Source organism: Ascaphus truei, chromosome 2 (genome assembly GCF_040206685.1).
Source record: "Ascaphus truei isolate aAscTru1 chromosome 2, aAscTru1.hap1, whole genome shotgun sequence".
NCBI classification, from domain to species: Eukaryota; Metazoa; Chordata; class Amphibia; order Anura; family Ascaphidae; genus Ascaphus; species Ascaphus truei.
This window is the reverse complement of record NC_134484.1, coordinates 115,941,644-115,965,376: the sequence shown is the minus strand read 5'-3', so window position 1 is coordinate 115,965,376 and position 23,733 is coordinate 115,941,644. Positions and strand designations below refer to the sequence as shown.

General features: G+C 39.4%; 1 protein-coding gene across 5 annotated transcripts in view; it reads right to left on the bottom strand.

Annotated features, from left to right (window-relative positions):
- Positions 1-23,733, bottom strand: part of RB1CC1 (RB1 inducible coiled-coil 1) — a 174,075-nt gene that overhangs the window by 43,916 nt on the left and 106,426 nt on the right. For 2 of the 5 annotated variants that reach the window (XM_075584391.1, XM_075584392.1), the window contains exons 14-20: positions 20,325-22,240; positions 13,378-13,543; positions 6,929-7,037; positions 4,791-5,037; positions 3,220-3,327; positions 2,530-2,578; positions 2,134-2,181 (exon numbers count right to left, since the gene is read on the bottom strand). In XM_075584391.1, the coding sequence (XP_075440506.1) occupies positions 2,134-2,181; positions 2,530-2,578; positions 3,220-3,327; positions 4,791-5,037; positions 6,929-7,037; positions 13,378-13,543; positions 20,325-22,240 (2,643 nt within the window). Of the gene's footprint in view, positions 1-2,133; positions 2,182-2,529; positions 2,579-3,219; positions 3,328-4,790; positions 5,038-6,928; positions 7,038-12,619; positions 12,764-13,377; positions 13,544-20,324; positions 22,241-23,733 lie in introns of those variants that run through there. The other 3 variants (XM_075584398.1, XM_075584405.1, XR_012798411.1) reach the window with 2 other exon arrangements.

Below are 23,733 nucleotides of genomic sequence, written 5' to 3'. Positions count from 1 at the left end.
CTTATGCAAGTACAGGCCTGGACAGCGCATTATATTTTTTCAAATATTTATTTTTTCTTGTATAGCGTTGACAATGTATGCAGACCTGCATATATTTATATACTAAAAAGAAAAGAATTCCAAGCACTGCCCAAATATATAGACTACTCAATTGTAGTGAAAAACAAAATATATATTTTTATAGCATCGTGTCCTAAATAGATTCCAGAAAAATGGATACACAGCAAATTCTTCTCTAACTACAGTAGGTGAGGGGGAAAATGTTTTCAAGCCAAAAAAGGACCTTCTTCTAAGAGGATTGGAGAGACAGGATGAAATCACGGCAAAACAACCCAGAACTGCGAGTATCAACGTGAGAGCTATTTGCTCTGTACTTTGATATTAGTAATCTTGTTTGACCCTTGGTTAAGGGTGTACTTTGAAGTATATCCTCTTCTAAAAAGAAACGGACCAGAAGGACCTTTAACTGGCTTGAAACCGTTTGCCCCCCCTTACATAGTTAGAGAGGAATTTGCTGTGTATCTGTTCTTTTCTTCTTCCACATTTTTGGGTTTCTCACTTGATAAGTATTTTTCATTGCTGCCATTAATTATATATTTCCCTGTCCTGTGCCAGTCTGTTACTATCATTATGCACTTCAGAGCTCACATAGACTGGAACATAGGCTTTTCACTATACTCTTGGTATTAGCCGTGTGCCTTTTCTCTTCTATATAATCTGGATACAGAGGTGTTTGTGTTCTGTGAGGCTTTGACCTTTTATTCTCCTGCTCATTGAGTTTTTCCATCCACTGATGGGACTTCTCTATAGTATGTATATTTTACAGTTATTTTACTATTTCTGACAGTGTCTTGTAAAACTGATTGTGGCATCTTTATTCCGGACACAATGCTATATAAAAATATTTTTATTTTTCACTAGAATAGAGTATTGTTTATTACTGGGAATTCCTTTATTTTTACTATTATTCTGTAAAAAGAAAGGAATAACTTTTTTTTAAATCTTAATATGTATAGTGTATTGATATTTGAGTATCTGTACATAACACCAACATATTTGTGAAGTGCACTTGTCTGCAGGACCACAGATTCCTGATGCAACAAAAGATACCATAGTTTAATTTGTAGCAAGTACAGTTAAGCTTCAAGAGTTTAATGATCTCTGCTGACACCCTAGTTCTTGTCCCTTGTCAATCTGCTTGTACTTCTAAATAATAATTTTGACAATTCAGCCATCAGTCTGTTTTTTGCTTTCACTACATCATATTTCAACTTTAATACTGGCTATATATTATGTATTCTCATTTAAACAGTAACATACTGCTCTCTGATCCATCTTACTGCGATACAGCAGGTACAGTATGTTACAGACTGATTTTCTGTACCAGACGCAAAACAGCCACATTATACTGAGAAATTATCTGTAACCCTTACAGTAAAGGGCTACATCAATTACTGGAGGTGGTCACTCGGCAGGTGCCATACAAGACATTATGAGCATGATACATACCTTCCTATACTTTGTGACACACTGTTTTCTCTACATGTGAATACCCCTGCATTTTTACATTATGTGGTCCCATGAGCAGTAGCTAAAACTGTCATACAGAAGTGGCATTTGTGACTATTCTTTTTGGACAAAAGCATCAAGGGTATTGGTTAACAAACGTTGGAGGTTTTAAACTATGAAAGACATGTAAAGTACTAAATACTAAAAACAATAATCATGCTTATAATGCTTAGTTTTAATCACATCATTCTCATACCTGGCTAAGGTAAGAAATAGAAAGTAAAAAAGGTACAGTACTGTACTTGATAAATCATGATGACACCTAAGCCAAATAACGAATGTGAGTTGTACTAAAGTAATATACAGTACACAAGGGATGCTGTATTTTAGAATGCTGTTCTACTTAAGCTTCAACAGCAGCCACTTATCAAGTGGCATTTTCATAACTACATGTGGAGTAAATAAATGCATGGAGGGGATTTTGTTGTTGTTGTTGCAGGAATGGGGTAAAGATATAGGTGATGTAACCAAGGGTGTCTTGCTATTTACTTATTATATTGTTGTGTTTTAGGATGCTTGTGGTGTGCTATATAATAGGACATGTATTTGTTATCTTTTATTTACCAATCTCTGATTCAATCGTTTGTTCTCCTCTTCTTTCAACTGTAACGTCTGAAATAAAGAATATATATAATATTTTAACACTGCTCAGGAATGATCACACATGTATCAAATATTACTTCCTGTGAGTATTACAGATATAATCCTTTTAACCTTACTGTACTAGAAGTTGTATTAAAAAAAAAAAACATCTGTTTATCTAGTTACTGTACAAAGATCTCCAGAAAGTTTAGAATGTGAGTCTCCTTCCCTGGAAAATTATATATATCACTATCTTTTGGGTTGAAATAAGTGTTTGTATTTGAAATATTAATTGAAACACTTTACAAACCAGTAACATGAGCAGAGAAGAGTACAAGCAACATTTCATACATCCAAAATGACAAGGTTTCTACTTACTCGTTCGAGTAGCATTATCTTCTGCTTTTCTTCAGACAAAAGGACATCACTGAAATTAAAATGGACATTAAACAACTTTACGTAACAATACAGTCTAATCATCTGACACATCTAGCTTTAAAAACGTCTGATGCTACCTACATAATGCTAATAAAACATGTCTACATGTTGCGAAAGCTTATACTTGGTATGTGAAGGCATCTCTGAAATAACTCAGCTCAGTATGCTTGTCCTAAAAAGGGGTATGAACACCAGCGTTTATATTCAGTTCTATTATTAACACTACAACATTGTAAAAAGAAAGATATATCTGCTTCAGTATTCTGGAATGATACCACATGTCCAGAGGGAAATACGTCAACGTTTTATTGCAGCACACGTGCTCAAATATAGTCAGATTTATGAATGAAAACACTTTATGGTGGAAAAACCAAACCAATGTTCCACTTAGCATAGTTAAAAAAGACATTTTGTAAAGCAACATAAAACAGTTTTTAGAAGTGTAGATCAATAAGCATAGATATACAGTAAAAGCTTTGTAATCCGGCATGTGCTGGACATGAGAGCTGCCGGGTAAGCAAAAATTCTGGTAAACTAAGTTATTCCAAACCTATTGTTGTACAATTTTAAAAGAAATACAATGCATTATAACATATAAAGTATAAAATAGTATACAGGTACTGTACTCACCAATCAAGTGGTAACACTACTGTAATACTGTCGAAAACATCCGACTGCACTCGGAAATACTCAGTGGGACCTGGAGATGCCGGATAGCTTTGGCATGGATTCTGGTTACTACATTGAAGATTTGTATAGGGATATATCAGACATTCTGGATACTAAAGCTTGCCGGTTGGTAAAATGTCGGATAACACAGCTTTTACTGTATATAAAGTGTACTAAACTTGGCTAAATATATCTTAATTTGATTTTGAGCTAGATTTCTAAAAAGGTCTAAAACTTAAATGCAAAATATAAGAACAAAATCAACACAGAACTAAAAATGTCTTTCCTTTTCAGAAAAGCAAAAGGATTCTGCCAAACACACTCTTTTAGTGCAGTGCAAGGTTTTGTTATCAGAAAACTCACATTTGAGGCAGAAATGTTTTTTCATGAAAAGTTTAAGTAAACATGTACATATGGCCTTTGCTCATTCGCCTGCAAGTAGTGTGCAGTATCACACTGCAGTTTCGTGTGTACAAGAATTCTTGATGGCACATTTTGATCAAATAGAAGGCTAACATTTCAAACATTTGGAAAGTTACATATGAAAACACCTACCACTGTGGACAAACACAGGTAATTTATTTCAGGTGTTAATTATTGGGATAGATTTTAATATTACACAGGAGCCATTAGGGCAAGGAGAGGTAGTGAAAGCATGTTGTTAAATAGTAAACAATGCAGCAACTTACATAGTATAAACAAATACATTTCATGGAAAATTAGAAACTATGTGGAAATGTCATAATAACTTACCATACCTCCTTTCACCAGCAGTCTCTTAAAGGAACAATCCAAGTCATTTCTTTTCCCTCCATTTATTTAATACAGGTTTGAAGCAAGGGTCTCCGGAGCTGAACTTTGTTAATTTAAGCTCTGGGGAGCCCCTGCTTCCAGAGATACTTGCCTCCAAAGGGGGTCCATTATCTCCTGCCGTTTTCGGCCTCGTCCAGGGTGAGAGCGCGTTTGCTTGCGTTCAAAACACAAACTCATAACCCCCCGTCCATACTGTGCGCGCGCAGAGGCACGATGCTTGCAGAAACAAATATTTTTGTATTTGTCGCGCTTGCCATGGTTACATGCGTGGTTCAGCCAATGAGGGCAAACTGCTCACATGACGTGACAGGCATGCCCTCCTACGCGCGCAACTAGCTGGCCAGGAATTGCCCGATTAACATGCGTCACAGCGCTCGAGCACCAGCACGCTTGCTTCAACCCTGGACGAGGCCTAAAGCTCCCAGGCGCTGTGGGCAAATTGGAAGCCGCACCGGTTGACGTCAATGCTTCCTATTGGCCCACAGGGCCAGGGAGCTGTGAAAAGCAGCCATATAGTACTCTTGAGTGGCTACCGGTACCCACTACAGGGTCTCAGGAGCTGAAATTAATGGGGTTCAGCTACAGAGACCCCTCGCTTCAATCCTGTATATAAAAAAATGTAAATAAAAAAACTAAAACCGTCTCGCATTGCCTCTAAGTAATCATTGTTAATACAGTATGTTAAAAAAATACTGGGTCCACACAGTGTTTGTACTTACTGAACAGCCATCATGCTGGTTTCCATTGTTGTTTCTAATCTATCTTCCTCCAGGGTAGTGACATCATACACAAGTCTATCCAAGTCTGCAGGTAGGTCAGCTGCAGAGGCACCACTAGGTTCCGAAGCAGGAGCCGCATGAGTGGAAGAGACTACATTACAAGTCCTCAGCTTGCCAACCTCCTCTTCAAGTTTTTTCTTCTCTTCAAGTAAACAGGCTCGGTCTCCAGAGAGCATTTCAATCAAATCTAGATATTAACAATTCCATACAATTACTCAATTTAAAAACATTGGCAGACCTACTTTAAAAAAAGGGTATAATGGAAGCGCAAGATCAAATGTAGTTTATAAAGGCCATGCAATGAATATGCAACTTAAAATGTTAATGTGTGTTCTTTACACGAGTCATAAATAATTACATTAATTGGTATCGTTCATAGGTTTTGTTAATAAATCCATAAATATGCAGTTACGCAAGTTTAGCTATTACTCTGGACAACTGTGTGGAGCTAAACACAATGCATGTTTTATTAAATATAACTTTAATACAAAAACAAAAAAAAAGTGTTTCCACACTAGTACAAACATAAAATAACATTTTAAATGAATTAAAACTTGTAGATATTTTTTTTTTCTGGAGTCGAGAGGCCATCTTTGATTTTTGACAATTTATAAAGTGCTATTATATTCATTTTTAGTACTAACTGCTTCTAGTTGTTCTGTAACAGCAAACATGTCAACTTTGCCTTTACTTCTATACCTGAAGTTTGAGGCAGCAAAGAAAAGGACCAGTTAGTGGTATTCCAGAAGAACAGACATTATCAATTCATCTTAAGTGTTGCGACTATTTAATGCCAAAATGTGCAACATAATGCACTTGGGTAACATACATCCAAAGGCAGAAGACAGAATTAATGACGCCATAATGTCAACTACTATAACAGAAAAGGCCCTGGAAGTACAGTAATTATTTCAGCTGACAAAAGTAGGCAAGCAATGCAAGGCTGTGCTTATAGTGCCTGGTGACGTTGCTCCAAAACAAATCCATTTACTCGGTCGCAAGCGCTTATACTAAGCGCGATGGAGCGACCAAAAATTTTGAAGCTGGGTAAATTTGAATTTTTAGAGACAGTCGCCACGTGTGTCTCTAAACCAATCAAAGAGCGCTGTCCGCCCCCTTCGTGACGTCACTGGCCTTGTCGCCAGCGACGTCGCTCAAAACTACAGTTTAACTTTCGCTAGTGGTGATGGCAACGGGTGACGTCATCGGTCGTGTCGCCGGCCCTATAAACGCGCCCTAACAAAGCAATGGAAAAAGCCAGTAGGATGTTAGCTTGTAAAGGGCAGGGGTGTGCGGTGCTTACAGAGGCCCTGTGCTCTTCCCCAAAGCATTTAAATTAAATGCCGGTGGACCACACAAGTCTTCTGTAACTATATCTTACCTTGACTCAAGACGGATTTAGTCGACGTGTCGCTATGGCAACGCTGTGTGAAATGATGCCACATGGTCACGTGACATCACATAACCCACAGCGTTATTTGACTGCGCGTCGCCATGGCAACGCAGCGGGGTCACATTTTAGAGACTTCAACATAAAAGTGATGCCTTATGTCTCATTAGTAATTAATGGGTGTTGACTACATACCTGTATTTCTCAGTGATGTGTGTAATGGTTTCACCGTCCACAGATTTTAGTGACTTTATAATTAAAAGCTGTGTTTTATATTTGATTAGTGACTAATGGGTATCGAGTCCACATAAGAAGGGGCTCTATTGTCAACCCTCCTTTGTTTTTTTCTTCTTTCCCCCAAATAATAAAATAGGAAGTCTAGATGGGTCAAGTTGTTCCAATATTTCGTAAATTTGTATGTTTTTCAAAGCAATACAGCTTTCTACCGTCATAAATGAGTTCATTAATCCAATATGGATGTCTCCTGTCCCGTGAAAAGTAAGGATATCTTAAAAAATATTATAGAATTAATTTTCTGTAAATCTACAGCATAATATTTTTCACATTTTGATGATATATCCTAAAAAGTGCATTTCTTCCATTCATTTTTTTAATGATGTAACGTGCGGTTTACATTGAAGGATATTGGGCAATTAAAAAGTCAACTGAGCTGAACACAATTTGTCACCTTTATCTCTTTCTTGTTGCAGTGTAACTGTCTTCAGCTTATCACTGAGCTCACTTATGATGTTTTCCTTCTTCATTCTCTCTCTTGTCAAAACCGTATTAAAGTTAGTCTGTAAAAAAAAAAACCAGAAGAAAAAAAAATATACAGTATATAGTGAAGATGCAACATAGATCTGATAAAAAGTTTTTAAAGGCCTTATAAAAGTGAAGTATTGCTGGAAATTTACAATGGAGAATGATAAATAAATTGTCTTTAAGTATTGTAGGTCCTATAAGTTTTTTTTTAATTTTACTTAATACGTGTTTAACTACTTGCTGCTTCTTGATGAGGGCTTGTATGAGAATGCACTCCTCTACTAGAGCCTGTAATTCATAGGGATGGTCCTAGGGAGACGACCATTATATGCCTAGGAAAATCAGTTACATAATCTATTTGTTGGTCATAGCAAATCAAAGCCTAAAGACTAGGCAAAGAGACTCCCACAAACAAAGAACTAGGGAACTCACCGGTATGATAAAAGTATCAAAAACTATTTATTTATACACAACTTATTACACTGATGTAAAAATAGTTCAAAAGGAAAAAACAACCACAGAAAAGACACCCTTCATAACTGGACACATATCATACAACCATATACATATAGGAAGTACATGTGCAACTGCCGGTTTTGAACCGCTTGCCATGCAAATTCTGCACTTAAACCTATTTCACGCTGCGAGATTCTAGCGGCCCATCAGATTAACACAGCGGGGGTCCCTCCATTTTAATGTGACACGTGCTGTGTGAATCCTACCGGGCTTCACTTGTCTGTAAGAGACGCATAGTAAGAGATAGATTGAATCAGTCACTCTACCTGCGCGTCTCTAATACGCACTCGCGGGGCTTTTATTTTATTTTAACAATACAGTATTTTAGCAGGGGGTCTCCGGAGCAGAACTGCATTGATTTCAGGTCCGGATCCCCTGCTTCCCGAGTTACAGGTCCCTTTATGGGGTGCCGGTATCCTCTTGCTTTAGTTAAATCTCCCGATCACGTGGGCCATGACGCGGGATAATTTAAACACAACCGCTGGGATACCGGCACCCCATAACTCAGGATGCAGGGTGTCCCCGACCTGAACTCAATAAAGTTCAGCTCCAGAGACCCGCTGCTACAATAATATGCTATTAAAATAAAAGCCCCACGATCGCCTGTTAGATGCAGGTAGAGTGACAGATTCAGTCTATCTTACTGCACGTCTCTTACAGACAGGTGGAACCCAGTAGGATTCATACAGCGCGACTCCCGTTAAAACGAAGCGCCTCCCACTAACTGTGTTAATCCAATGGTCCATTACAGCCTTCTGTGGACCATCTAGCAGAGTGTTTGGGAGATTGCTGCACTTTTGTCCCGTGATGCGGTGGACAACCGGCAGTTGCAGCAGTATGGGTAGAGACAACATGGAAACACTCAAAACAAATGTAAAAGGCGTACACGGGTACATAGAATGCAATGAGTGTGCAAAACAAATGAATATGTGCAAATCAGAAGCAATAGCAGTCATACAAGAAAAGGCAAGTCTCTGAACCGTGCACCTAGCTCCGGCCACTCATCCTTAGTCATTAAGGTTGGTGAAACCGGTACATTGGAAGGGAGGTCAGGACACAGTATAGACTCGATCTGGCTTACCTGCCCAGTCTCCAAGGGGACCTCAAGATTCGTGGGTCCCAAATGCAGGGGGTCAGTGATTTCCTCAGTGGGCAGGGGTACCAAAGGCTGACTTTGGCTCCTGGTTACTGCGGCCACAGGAGCATCTTCCTCCGCAAAAGGACAGATGGTGTCCTAGGCTGTTACCGAGTAGCACCCCTGTATCCAACCCTGGCAAGACACCCACATCTCTCATTCCTCAACGCACCCCAGTCGAGAAACATCCGTGCGACCTGGGTTGACCTAGGTTACCCGTTTGGCATAGTGACCTACATCCCGGTTCCTGGGAGCAGATCATCTCGGATAAACCATATGAGGTCACACCAGAGTAATGGTGTCACTGGAGTCGATCAGGCCAACTGCCTGGCGATCTCCGATTGTCACTGGCCATAAATGCTTTCGCTAGACATCATTCATCTGAAGCCCGACTGCTGCAACTTCATGCCCATCTGTCTACTCCGCTGTGCCGGCTGTAGATGGTGTAGGGACCAACACCTGGGTCCTCAGCTGTATAAGCTGGATGGCTGCTCCTGGGTTGGTGCCAGCCCCACGTAGGCGACTGCATTTTGCCGCTTGGGTACGTTGCCCAAGAGGGGGATGACTATGCAAATCTGGACAATCGGGTGTCAGATGCCCGATCCGGTGACAGTGGTAGCACCGCCGCTCACGTACAAATTCTGTGGACTTAGCTGAATTTCTCGCGGCAGGAGGTTTGGGTCTCCAGGTCGGGGTGGGATGAGCAGTCTCAGCCGCCTTGGACACCATGGTTGGGGCGACCCCTCTAGGAGCGGGGGCCCACTTGGAAAATTGAGGGCGAGTTGTCACAAACTCGTCCGCCAGCCGGGCAGCCTCAATGTATGTCTTTGTTTTTTTTGTCAATCACCCACCCTCTGACTTCAGGCAAACATTTCTGCAAAAACTGCTCCCGGAATATGAGGTCCAGCAAGCCTCGATATTTGGTGGCACGGCAACCTTCGAACAACCAAGTACCGGGCTGGGCTAAGCGGGCTGCGAATTCCAGGTGAGTGTCCTTGCCAGTTTTCACCCTGGATCGGAAAAGCCCCCGGTAAGCAGGCATACCAATCCAGCAAGACTGCCTTGACATGCTTGTAGTCATGGCTGTCCACTGTCGGGATTACCTTGAAAGCATTCAGGGCTCTGCCGGTTAACAGTGGGAACAAGTGTAGCACCCAGTCTCGGGGTGGGAGACAGAACCGTCCACACTGGTCCTCGAAGACTTTCAAAAAGCTGTCAATGGCATCAGTGCCTTCCATAAAAGTGGCAAAGCTGTAGTGAGACACCCTCGGGAGTCGGGGCTGGTTGTGGTCAGGGCATCTGAACACCTTGGGCAGCCAGCCGCGATCAGTCGCAATATCTGTTTAAAAGTGACCCAGACGGCCATGGCTGTAACAATAGCCGTGATATCCGCAGGAAGGGACACCAGTAGCCAATGGGGCTACTACAGGCTCGCCCTCTGTTTCCTCTCCAATCTCCTCGATGTTGAGGGTTATGTCCTGGGCTGAAGCAGCCACAGTTTCCAGTTCCAGAGGAGAAGCCATGCCCCAGCTTCATAGTGCTCCAGATTCTCCTCGAGCTGAGCTTTAGCTTGATCGTCTGTCGGTAGCCCATAACCCTCACACTGGATCACAACTATATGGCGATCCCAGGACCGATACCGTCCTGAACGCCGAAACATTTTCGCCTTTGGGCAATAAATGTCAGTTACAAGAGAACTGTGTGCTTTCCTGCTTTGTGTAGTCGTGCGTACGTGTACTACTTGTTTTGAGAGTAGGCATTAGATCTGGTGTGTGCCAAATCAAACAGTGCATCAAAAACCAACGACACAAAACATGTCTATTAACTGACATGCAACAATTGATTATAATATATGAAAAGCAGTGTCCCTGTAAGGATTCTAAGCTTCAAGATCCATGAGCAGTAAAGTAACTCCTTGTTGGCATACAATGTAGCTTGCTTGAAGAAACATTCTACGAACATAGATCAGTCATTTGTATAAATCTTGATACAATTGTATTGAAAGGAGTATTCACTCAATTGCTTGTATCTTGCAGGGTTTGCGACGGCAGCAGGCGTGCTTCCATCTAGACGAAAGCAGAAAAAGAACAAAGAGCAATAGTGGTGCACAGTCACGAAGAACTCCACAGGGGCAGGTGAGTGTAGTAGTTGAAAAATATTTATTGGCACATAGAGCAAGATTAAAAAAAAAAAACTCTAACTTGTTTCGCGCCCTTTGATAAAGCGCCATAGGGCGCGAAACGCATTAGTTTTTTTTTTTAAACTTGCTCTATGAGCCAATAAATATTTTTCTACTACTACACTCACCTGCCCCTGTGGAGTTCTTCATGACTGTGCACCGCCATTGCTCTTCGTTCTTTTCCTACTTGTTTTGAGAGCTCACAATCAAATCAATGAGCTCCTCTTTGTACTATAAACCCCTGCAGGAATTTATAGTCCAAAGCCTAATGATCCCACTTCTGCCACCCCAAAAAAGACTGTCATGGGAGACCAGGAACTTTGAACACCTTTTATATTTGTACTGGGATCATGCATTAGGCAAAACAAGGTAGTAGAAACAAAATGTCGTTTATTTCGGTAAACCCACTTACAAGAAGAAGAATTACACAATATACAGGTAAACATACACTTACTGGGGGTCTTGGGGAAAAAATCTAGGCTTTCCTTGGTGCAGGGCGCCCACTTGGATGAGCTTACCCTGACCGGGATATAGACCCCGGCACTCCTAGTCCTCTTTTCGGCTTCAATTCCTAGCTGCAACCACTACATTCGATTTGTAGAACTTGGACGCAAAAAACGGGACTTAGTCTCTGCGAGGCAGACTTTCTTCGCTTCAAAACAAAGCTGGTTGCTCTGCTATTTGCAACAGAGCAACTTTGAAAAGCCCGCCTTAGCTTCATCGACACAAGCCACTGGATGGTTTGGTTCTCTGCCTTGGCCATCTCCTTACATACACTCCGCTAAGCTTTCCTTAGCATGGAGATAGGAGGAGCGACCAATCAAACCCTATCCCACTAGCCTATAGAAACCGGGTCTCGTCTCTTGGCTGACATCAGAGGAGGGGGCATGCCAAGCCGGCTCGGGGTGCCCAGTGGGCAGGACATACGAGTGGACCAATGGGAAATGCGCCGACATTCTGCCGCTTCCCCGTCAACACATTGCCACCTACTGGGGAGGCTCCACTAAGTCTGACAGACCAGTGGGTCCTCCCCGCAGGGGGTCTCTTCTCTGGACTCAGTACTCTGCCCTGCCACGGCTATTTGGCACCCCGACACCTCTCAACATTCCGTTTCCTCTTTGAACTACGGACTCTATGCAGACGTGCCTAGACACCTTAAGCAGATGCCCTCGCTAAATGCATAGAGCCTTATAATAAATGTATAAAACACCGAAAATTTTTAATACATGGGGTACTTTGGGGAGACTCATGACTAAGGGAAATAGGACACATATCGGGGCTCTAAAAACAAGTAGTCTGGGGGACACTGGGCAGCCCCGGTGTAATTCTACCCGCGTACCGGCAAATCATACCTGCTCGCCGAGTACAATTGAGGTACTACTGGTTGTTCTGGCCCCTGAACTCCTGCAAACAAAATAATTGTATTCTTACCCAAATATCCCACCTAAAACTTACACTCAGAAAGTTTCATGAGTCTGGGACAAAGGGAACATGGAAAGTGGAAAAGCAGGGGTCACATTAACTTTTCATGTAATGATACCTGGCCCTTGGCTTATAGTGCTAGGTAGCTGTCAGGGACCCACGAGGCCCAAGGGTAACCAGAGAGCTTAACCTTTATTATATAGCCTGGTTACCTTTGCCCGTCACAATCATGTACCTTCTTCTATCTTTCTACCAAGATGCAGCAGATCAATATACACCCTGAAACACCCTGAAAGGCTAGGAAAGAAAGAACAGTGTCCACTAACCATCACAGAACAACTACAGCCAAAATTAAGTGTACCTACTAATGTTATGATTAATTCCTGCATCCAAGTGTGATTACACCACGTTTTCTCTTTTTATGTAATTTGTTTAGTCCACGCACCCATAGACGTCCACCCTTTTTACCATGCAGTCAGGCAGAGGAAGTGCTGCACTTCACATATTTTCTATTAACACAAAGTTAAAAAACAAAAAAACAAAAAAAAAAAGTTTCAGGGAAAATGCTGCTAAATATATGTTAATTGTTAAAATAAACTTGATAAATTTACGTTTTTTCGTATTTTGAATATACAGAACATATTTTAACCTCTTTAATAGGTTGGTTAAAAAGTTCCGAAAAAACTAAATCGATCCAGAGCATTGCATTAAATAACTTTTTCGATCAGTTATGTCAGGCCAGTTTCCAGTTTTACTTCCCATCAGCTTTTTTGATGTCGCAAAATAAAAAAAATATTTCCATCATCTCAATTAGTTCATGTTCAGGTACTTAACTCACTTATTAAGCCAGACTTTAATGGGAGATGGCAAACTAATATATCTGACATTTGCAGATGGCAGGCTGTTGCTGCTGTATTTCACGCACAGCCAGAGAAGGTACAAAGTTGTGTTGCAACACAGATGTCACGAAACTGGTCACAACGCAACAGATTTAGGTGATTCTAAAATTATTTAATAGACAAATGTCAAAGATTCAAAGGAGTCATTTAGATATGCAGGGAGTACATTTTATATTACATATTCGGTCTTATTCTTCAGGAAATACAACTCCTTATCACATTACCTGTTGTTCTGCAATCAGCGATATCCTGAGGTTTTGCATTTCTTCACACTTCTTTCTTTCGTGCTGTTCAAGTTGCTCCATGAACGTGAGCTTCTCCTTTTGAAGCTTTTCTTGAAGTTCAGAGATCAAACTGTGGTCATCTTCCGGCATCGCAGAAACAGGGGGACTTAAAATGGAAATTAAAAAAAAAAAGGAGAATTCTATCAATTTTATGTGCCCATTTCAAACATTTAAGCACCTTCCTTAAATTGTGCAATATAACTCTGTTCTAAATAATCAATTGTTAGCCATCTTCAAGAAACTGACACTACACCCCTCTGCACAGAACCCGTGTGCGAAGGGTTAATATCTGCGTTTGCTTACTGCCGTGTTTCGTCAGCCCCACCCTGTGGAATGTTAAACCCCCCCGGAGGACAAAGGACTCTGAAACCACAGTCGTCCCCAAAGGCGGACGACAGCCTTTGGCACAGCCAAAGGGTGTGAGCCGTTTGCTAATGTTGAAATTGCTCTATTTCAATCTGAAACTCGCCAGCCCTTTTATCCCCTGTACCCAATTTTCCAACTCTAACTGTCCATGAAAAGTCTGTGAACCTCTGTATACAGTAAATCTGAACTGTACAAGCTCTGTTCATTTAATGTAACCATGTATTGTTATCATAACTCTGTGCCCATGACATACTTGAGGTCACTCAATGCATTACTTCCTGGTAAAACATTTTATAAATAAATAAAATAAAACGCTGAAACAAACCAAAGTATATGCATATGAAATACATGGAATGTATGATTGTTTAAAAGTTCACTTGTCCTTATTCACCGCTGCTATTTGGCTCATATACAGCAGATCTCAATATAAAGTGGTAAAATAATAAGTGCAAATAGCGCTCGTGCAAACAATATACAGTGATATGCAAACAATAAACAAAACCTGTAATACAGAGTATGATGAAGGTAGTCCTTGAGCTGCCTGAAAGGTTAATCTGGTATCTTCCAACCAGATAAGAAGTCTGCGTGGGGAAACCTCCTTTGGCGCTAAGGATAGAATGGAAGCTGAGTCTCTTGCAAAAGTTCACTTCTTGTGCTGAAAACCTCAGAAAAGGAAGACAAAGAGAGGCAAAAAACACTGCAATAGTGTATTACCCTAGGACATGTAATGATATATAATGAAGAGCATTTATTAATTAAAACAATGGATATTACAATTGGTGTGGAATAATTAAAAGAAAACAATTGATCAATAAAATATATGGGTATAAAACTTCCAAGCGCTTGTGCTCGAGGAAGCTATGCTGCTCTGCCGTAGGTAAAATTGAAATCCTACTCACCGGACATGAGTACGACATGTGCAATAGGTTTAGGGTCTTTAGTACAGGAATCACCGCTCGCCGTGGGGTGCAGACGTCTGTTGGTGCGGGGGGGATCTCCTACAATCCTCGTGGACTCGTTGCCGACAGAGTTTTTTTCGACCGTCTCCTCCGCTGACGTCACCGCCTGGATAGCACTGCTACGGTGTCCCTGAATGGCCAAAAACCTTCCAACGCGTTTCGAAACACCAATTGATGGGTTTCTTCGTCAGGGATGATTGCTACATGGGACTATGCTTCCTTTTAAACCCCAGATAGTTCAATTGGGATAATTGATATGATTGTCTTTTTGGGAACACCCTAATAGGTGTTACTTGGTATTTTAATCCATTAATTGGGGAATAAAGAAAAAATAAAATAATTAAGTGAATAAATTTATTTATAAAAATAAAAATATAAAAATGTATAAAAAGTTTTTTAATTCTTTATAATTGAATTATATGTCTCCAATATCAGTATAGATAGAGTATTATTATACAACAAAATGTACAAGAAGTGAAATGAAATGACACACAGATAACACTAATTTTTGGATCTTTAAACCCTATTAGAAAATTAGCTGATTTAACACCAGAAACTTGATGGTCAACAAGTGCTTATTCATCTATATGTATATTCAGACATAGGACTTTTATTAGGGTGTTCCCAAAAAGACAATCATATCAATTATCCCAATTGAACTATCTGGGGTTTAAAAGGAAGCATAGTCCCATGTAGCAATCATCCCTGACGAAGAAACCCATCAATTGGTGTTTCGAAACGCGTTGGAAGGTTTTTGGCCATTCAGGGACACCGTAGCAGTGCTATCCAGGCGGTGACGTCAGCGGAGGAGACGATCGAAAAAAACTCTGTCGGCAACGAGTCCACGAGGATTGTAGGAGATCCCCACGCACCAACAGACGTCTGCACCCCACGGCGAGCGGTGATTCCTGTACTAAAGACCCTAAACCTATTGCACATGTCCTACTCATGTCCGGTGAGTAGGATTTCAATTTTACCCACGGCGGAGCAGCATAGCTTCCTCGAGCACAAGCGCTTGGAAGTTTTATACCCATATATTTTATTGATCAATTGTTTTCTTTTAATTATTCCACACCAATTGTAATATCCATTGTTTTAATTAATAAATGCTCTTCATTATATATCATTACATGTCCTAGGGTAATACACTATTGCAGTGTTTTTTGCCTCTCTTTGTCTTCCTTTTCTGAGGTTTTCAGCACAAGAAGTGAACTTTTGCAAGAGACTCAGCTTCCATTCTATCCTTAGCGCCATAGGAGGTTTCCACACGCAGATCTCAATATATCACAATATTTTATTCACATATCTTTGATAGGAAAGGTATTTCTCCTAACTTTTAAAAGACTGTAACCAGATCTTCATTGAAGACTAGTGCTTTTTGTCTTTTATGTCAAAGGTATAAAAGCCTTATTTCTTGAATGTGATGCAAGGTTTTACAAGAAACGTAATAAATACTCTACTCGCATGGAAGAGGTGTCCTCATATTTTAGACAAAGACTAGTGCTTCAGTCTTTTAATCTCTAGGTAAGAAAGCCTCAGTCATTGAACATACAGAATGTTTTAAAAAAAGAGGTTTTAAATCTTCTACACTCGCATGAAAAGTTGACCACAATTTAAAAAATATTCTATATCTCAATTTTTTCTGCGGTCTCCATTTAATTCGTCTGGGGAATTTAATTTTTCAAATATACAGTAAATACAGCAGCAAATAAACGGACGTAATTCAAGATTAATACAACTAATTGAAAACAATACAATTATTTTTTAAAATGCAATGTCATGAGTAGGGAATTAGTTTTGAAGATTGCCATTAGTAAACTTTAACAAAGGGCAAAAACATTCGAAGTGGCAGTCCATCCTAGGACCAGGATTAACTTATAGCAGGTGCATGCTTAGTAGGTTAAATAAAGTTTAACACCTTTTAAAAAGAAAAGACCAGACCAGAATAAATGTCTTACGAGTTTTAAGTTTTGAATGTCTCCATCCTAACCAAATGGTTAGGAGTGTTTTTACCATATTTACCTAATCAGTTTTGTGATGACTGTAAACTCTTGGTAAAAAGTAAATCTGTGCTTATTATTTGTGGTGGAAAATTATTATTTTGCCATCACTAGCCAAAGTGATAAAGGAAGGGGGCGAACAATAGATACCCAATAACATTGAATTCATATGGGGCCGTAAAAAAAATAGAAATATACATGTATCATAGAATTTTAAAAATTTACATATGCACATTTTGAAACACAGTTTGAGAATTAACTCCTTTGGGTTACTGATGGTGGTTGCTGTATACAGACACAATGTGTTTTTAATATGTATACACACTGTGCACCTGCCCGCTTTTTGTGGTATATCCTTAATTATTGCCAATTAGATATCTTTAGACATCATACTGTATACAGTAGGTGTGGTGTCACAAGGAGTTTATAACAATTTTTGTGTGTGAAAATTCCCTTGTACACGCTATTTTGTTAGAGCCTAGAAAAAATGATCTTCCATACTTTTTAATAATTTTATATTACAATACACTTGATTCACGTGTCCTTCATTCATACTCAACAAATATTACACCTTAAGTTGGGACAGCCAAAGTCCCAACTTAAGTGGGCTTTTCAGCAACCTATCCCTTCTGGGCTCTGTCCATTATCAAACTAAAAAAATATATAAACAAAAAGGCAGAAACGTTTTGTTTTATTGTGTTCATCAGGTAATGACCATGTTACGATCACAGAGAAACTGTCCCCTGTCAAGCTAGAAGATATCCAGCACAATCACCTACTAAATAGATCAGTGATTTCCAACTCAAGTCCTCAAGTACACCCAGGAGAGAAGCAGAAAGCCCTGTCATTTTGATTGAGCCACCTGTGCTGAAGCAGGGATATCCCTAAAACCTGACCTGTTGGGGGTACTTGAGGACAGGAGTTGGGAATGACTGAATTAGATACTCACTACTCAAAGTTGTCCTGGTTATAAATTGAATTATAAATTAGTAAAGTAGTAACGCATTTTACTTTTAAAACAATGTTACTTTACCAGAAAGCCAATAAGGATTGATACTTAAAGTTACATTAAAAAAAAAACACAACAGGCTGTGCCGAGAAGCTGTGAAGTAGGGCAGGCATAAGCTCATAGGGGTCCACGTCAAAATGTATTTGAAGCAAAAGGTGACACATTGTGCTCATTTGCATATCATTTGCATATAATTTCCCAGAATCCCTTGCTGCAGTGAAAGCACTGTATGCTAGTAGATAATGGTGAAAAGCAGGGTTGCAGACCTGTCTGAGACATGTGAATGTGTTCACAAGTTATATTTTCAAGCAAAAAAAAAAAGTACTTAAAAAGTAATTCAACAATGGGCCCCCCTAAAACTGACATTTCTGCTGAATTGTTTTCATTGCTATGTGCTCTATTAATTAGTACTTAAGTGTGTTTCTTCCTCTTTTTAAAAAAAACGATAAATATGAAGTTGGGGGTCTCCGGCGCTGAACTTCCTTAATTTCTATGGAACCCCTGCTTTTCGGGATTCTTGCCTTCCAGCTCATGCCAGTAGAAGCCCGGTACTGCACGCAATATGATGGCACAAGTCCATTGTGGTATGGGAGCCAATAGGAAGCCGTGACGCCTTCCTATTTCCCTGCGCGCTGCGGGACATTTAACAACTCGGAAGTAACCAGTATCAACTTCTCTGGTAAGTATCTCAGGAAGCAGGGGTCCGCAGAGCTGAAATTAGCACACAGTTCAGCTGCAGAAACCCCGGCTTCATACCTATATTAAAAGAAAACTTTAACCCAAGGAGCACGTATTGAACATTCTGTGATACTTACTTTTGGCCTTATAACAATAAAGTTTTTGGATCTAAAATTGAAAAAACCGAGTAAATCATTAAAATTGAAAAAAAAAAAAGGCGTTACATCGCTAGTAGCTTTCAATTTATTGTATCTGTTATTACACGAGGTAGCGTATGTGAACAAAATAGCCACTTTCAGCCCCTGTAGCTGAACTATGCTAACACCAAGCTCTGGGGACCCCTGGTTCCCGAGACATTTACCTTTCTATGCACCAGTATAATCAATGATGGCCACTGGGGTCATCCAATAGGAAGCTGCAATGTCATGCTCTGACATTATGTATTTCGTTTTTAGCACACAAAATTATTCCAATAAAATAAAAAAGCAATTATTTTATGTAATCTCGCCAACATCCTAAAAATGTGAGACAGAACTGCAAATTGAAAAAGAAAAAAACATGTAAAAATATTAAGTACTATAATAATAGAATATAAAAGATTACATCCAGAGATGGAAATATGTGGTATTATTGCTTTAAAAGAGAAATCCACTCTACCAAACCTGTTTATGTATGTATGTATGTGTTTATGTATATGTGTGTGCATACACACACACAACGATTGGAACCAGGAGGTCCTGAATTGAACAGCACTATTTTCAGCCCTTGGCAACCCCGGTTCCCGAGTGTGACAGGGTGAATGAACGTCACCAGCCATATGCCTGGAAAACCTTAGGTTTGCAGTGCAGCAGTGACGAGGTTAAGTTGAGAAGGGCTGCTTAATTAGTCTGACCCCAGCTTCATAATCAAGGTGTTAAAACCCCAGGCTGTACACACATGCAGGAGAGCTGGTGAGGAGACAGGACTGAAAGTGCTGAAGAGATTACTGCTGTAAGGTATGTGGTGCAAAGTACATGTGAGAGAAGCTATTTTGTTCTGTCTGCTAAAAATAAGCTATTTTGTTTTGTCTGCTGAAGAAGCTATTTTCTTTTGTTTGCTGATGAGAAGCTATTTGTTTTTGGTGTGCTGTATGGTTTAAGGCTCAAATAAATAAGCCTTATCCAAAGAACCCACGTGTGTGGTTGCATGTACCCTGCAACACCCCCGGCTCCTATTCGTTAAATCAAATAGTGTGGCTAAAAAGAAAACACCAGTAGGAGACCTGCGCTTCTAAAAATATGAAATTCAATCAAATATTACATTGAGCTACTTTGTATGGAAAAAATTAAAAACGTAAATTTATGAAAGACATGGGTTTCCTCTCATTCAGAATTTGCTTCAACTACTGACAGACTTGTTCTGAAATCAAGTCAAAGAAAAACATGTTACAGTACTTATCAAGTTTCTGTCAGTGTGTTCATGTAGCAGAAAGAAGCTGGTCAAGCTTCAGAAAAAATACCTGAACTATTAGAGTAGCCAAAAGATGGCTTGCTGGTATAGAGTCTCACAATGTTTTCCTTTGTTGTCATCTAAATAACCAGACTATTTCAAGGTAGCATTCCACAACTTTGTTCCTCAGCCAACTCATCCCATCTCTAATCCAGATGGGATGGTATTTTAAGGCCAAAGTGGTCTGAGAAACAAAAGGCGTAATCATTGAAGTATTACATCCCTCAGTATACATTTCACACTTAATGCTAAATCAATCTGCAGAATGTTTTTGTTGCCCTGGAAACACTGGTCTGCTATTGGGGCATTGAATAATGTTTCATAGTACATCAATGACACTTACATTTTAACACACCAATTGCAAAGTTAATTAGCATCTCATCCTACCTCTGGTTTACTTGCTGCTCAAGGTGTCGTGCTTTATTTAACAGTTCCTTCTCAAAAGATTCTCTGTGCAACTCTAAGTCTTTAACAACAAGATCTACTGATTCCTCTCTTTCGCAAGTGAACTTTTGTAGGAGCAACTCCTGTTCATGCTTTTGTGTCGACAGAATTTGTTCTCTCTCTTCTGCAAGTTTCTGGATAGTCATTTCATATTTTTCTTTTTGTTCACTTAGAGCCATTTCTTGATGCTCTCTTTGTTTTTCAAGTGCTTTCAAATGATCCTCTAATGTGTTCCTTAGTTCATTAATTTCTTCATGCAGTCTACACTCTGCTTCTAATGTTTGTTGATGTAAAGAGGTTACCATACTCATGTCAGCTCGCAGTAAATTGGTCTCCACTTCATGCCTGTTCAATAGCTCTGAAATACACTGGTCTTGCTCAATTGCAAGTAATGTTCTGAGTTCTACTAGCCCCTGTTCATGTTCATCATTATTAAGCTGAATCACGTTATTCAACTTATTTATCTCGTTTTTTAAGGCTTCCGTTTTCTCATCAATTTGGGATTTCAAGATATCCTGCTGCTGTGCTTTGCTTTGCTCCAGCAATACTTTAATTTCATCTATTTCTGCTTCTTTGTGTGTCATTTCAACTTCAAATGTACACCTTAAATCAGCAAGTTCAGACACTCTCAGGTTTAATTCTTGTACCTGGTGATCTTTCTCTTGAGCTATTGTCTCACAAGATTCTTGCAACTGATCAATCTTAAGGTTATTATCTCTTTTTAATTTCTCTAGACAACATTTATGGTCAGTAATTACATTTTCAAGCTCTTGTGCATGCCTAAGTTTCAAATAATTTTCTAGTTCCTTTAAGTGAGTTTGCTCCAACGTCTGAAGTTCTTCCCTCAGAAGTCTCAGTTTTTCTTCATTTTCAGCATGAAGTTTCTTGAAATCTTCTACTGCTGCTTCTCGTGATTGTGTCAGTTTCTGAATTTCACAAGTTTGTTCCCTCATGGTACTTTCCAGACCTATCATTTTTTGATCATTTTCAATCTGTAAACATATAAATGTTTTATTTTCGTTTCTGACCACATCAAATTCATTATCCTTATTTTGCAGATCTTCTTGTATCACTACAAGGTCACTCTTCAATGTGGTAATCCTTTTTTCATTTTCCTCAAATTCTTCTTTTAACAACTCTAGCCTTTTCTGGTATGATTTTTCTAATGATTGCAGTTCTTCTAAATGTTTCTCTTTTAATGTTGTTTTAAGGGAAGCTTTCACTTGTTCAATTATGGTTAGAATTTCTACAGAAACACATTTTATAGCACAAGTAAAGTTACTTTGTTCCTTTTGCACAAGCGTTGTTAAACAACAAAGGTCTTCCTTAAAATTTCTCAAATTGGCTTGGGATTCTTGTGCAACAATTTTACATTTTTCCAAACAAGCTTTTAAAGAGATGTTTTCCAAACAATCATCTTTTACTTTACTTTTTGTGTCTTGCATACGTCTACTGTCAATTGCATTTATAACTGATGAATATAGAGACTCCACCATCATTTCTGGGCTCTGTGGATCACTAATGTTGGGTGAAACAGGATTCTCCTCAATAACAAACTCATTAACCGCTGACATAAAATCAGATTCTGGACTATCTGCTAATGAGTCCAATTCCAAGGAACCCTGTTTAAGTGATTGTTCAATGTTTGGATGGGGAATGGTTTCAAAATCAAAGGTATGAGCATCAATGCTGTCTGGAGACAACTCTTCTAATTGCCTTGGAAGGGTAATAGGAGGACAAATGGGACCCTGAAGACTCAGCGATGGAGGCGTTTTGGGTGAGGTAGTAGTTGTAGCTTCTGTTATACTGTCTATCCTTGGTACATTTACAGATAGTGGCGAGAGCTGACCATTAGAGGCCTGTAAAGAAAAGTAGAAATGTGTTTACAAGCAAAGCAGCAGTAAAGCAGCATTTTTAAACATGTTTATGTCCATCTAAATATACTGGAAGATGTCCATTTATAATATTATGCCCAGTACTATGAAAGGCAATTACATTGAATTAATACAGCTTTTTTTTGTCTTAATGTTTTCTTCTGTAACCTAGTCTAATATATAATTTTGAAAGCCTGCAGCCAGTCCTATTCTAGAGGATTATTTATGTAAATAATATTTACAGGGACTGCTCCTTGTAGGTACACACACACGTATATGTGTATATATATATACATATATATATACATATATATATATATATATATACATACATAGGAAAAAAAAGGGAAATGGTAGCGCCAAAAAATATAAGTGATATTATTAAAATGAATTCAAAAGATACTATACTAGAAGCAAAATAAATGTATGAATGTATGCAGTATGTAAATACACAAACAAAATAAAACAGAGAGAAACCAGTCCCTTAAATGTCCGATCTATGAAAAAACGCTTCCAGTTGAGGAGTATAAGGCAGCTTTCAAAGTGATGAACCACATCCAAAATAGAACCTAAAAAGCAAAGAAAGAGAGAGCGCACAGCCCATAGCGTAAAAAGTACATTTAATTATGGGAAATAGGGAGGGAGAAAATAGGCTCACTCACAAGGGAAGGTTAAAATCAAGCATTTGTGAATTAATATCATCGCCAGCTGTAATGGGAATCCGATCCAGATATCTGCAGCAGCACCAGAACCAGTCTCCAGCTCAACTCCAACTACAGTATGCTCCAGCAGTCACGGACTCTGCCCGCAGTTTCTTCCATTTAAAAGCTGCCTTATACTCAACTGGAAGCGTTTTTTCATAGATCGGACATTTAAGAGACTAGTCTCTCTCTGTTTTATGTTGTTTGTATTGTTTAATTTCAATGTTCTTTTTACACTGTGGAATATATATATACACACACACACAAAATAAAAAATTAATAGACGATACCGTTCTGTGGCTAACTAAATGCTTTTATTTGTGCGAGCTTTCGAGATACACTTTCGGTTTGGAAGAGGCGGTGGATGGACAGCTTGCGGCTTGTCTCCCGTCGGCTCCAAAACAGTAGGATACTCCCACTCAAAGCGATTTGCCACACAGGGGATAAGGCTTTGTCAGGAGTGTTAATACACACTGCTTTTGATTATCTTACAGTTTGTAAGTAGGCCTTCTATAGGAGAAAAGATCTCAGTTGATATTAGCTAATTGGTTTATTACCTCTACACTTAGATTGTCTATGTGTTTTTTGTTTCCCTTTTATGCTCCCCCTGGATTTTGTGAATCTACTTCTACGTCTTGGGGACAAGTGAAGACGAATCCCACCAGAGGGTTTTGAGCAGGGGGTTCCAATTTATTTGCATATTTGTATTTCACATTCTTACTTTATTATCACTGATTCACTTTAATGTATGTGTATTTTGTTATACACCGTAAATAA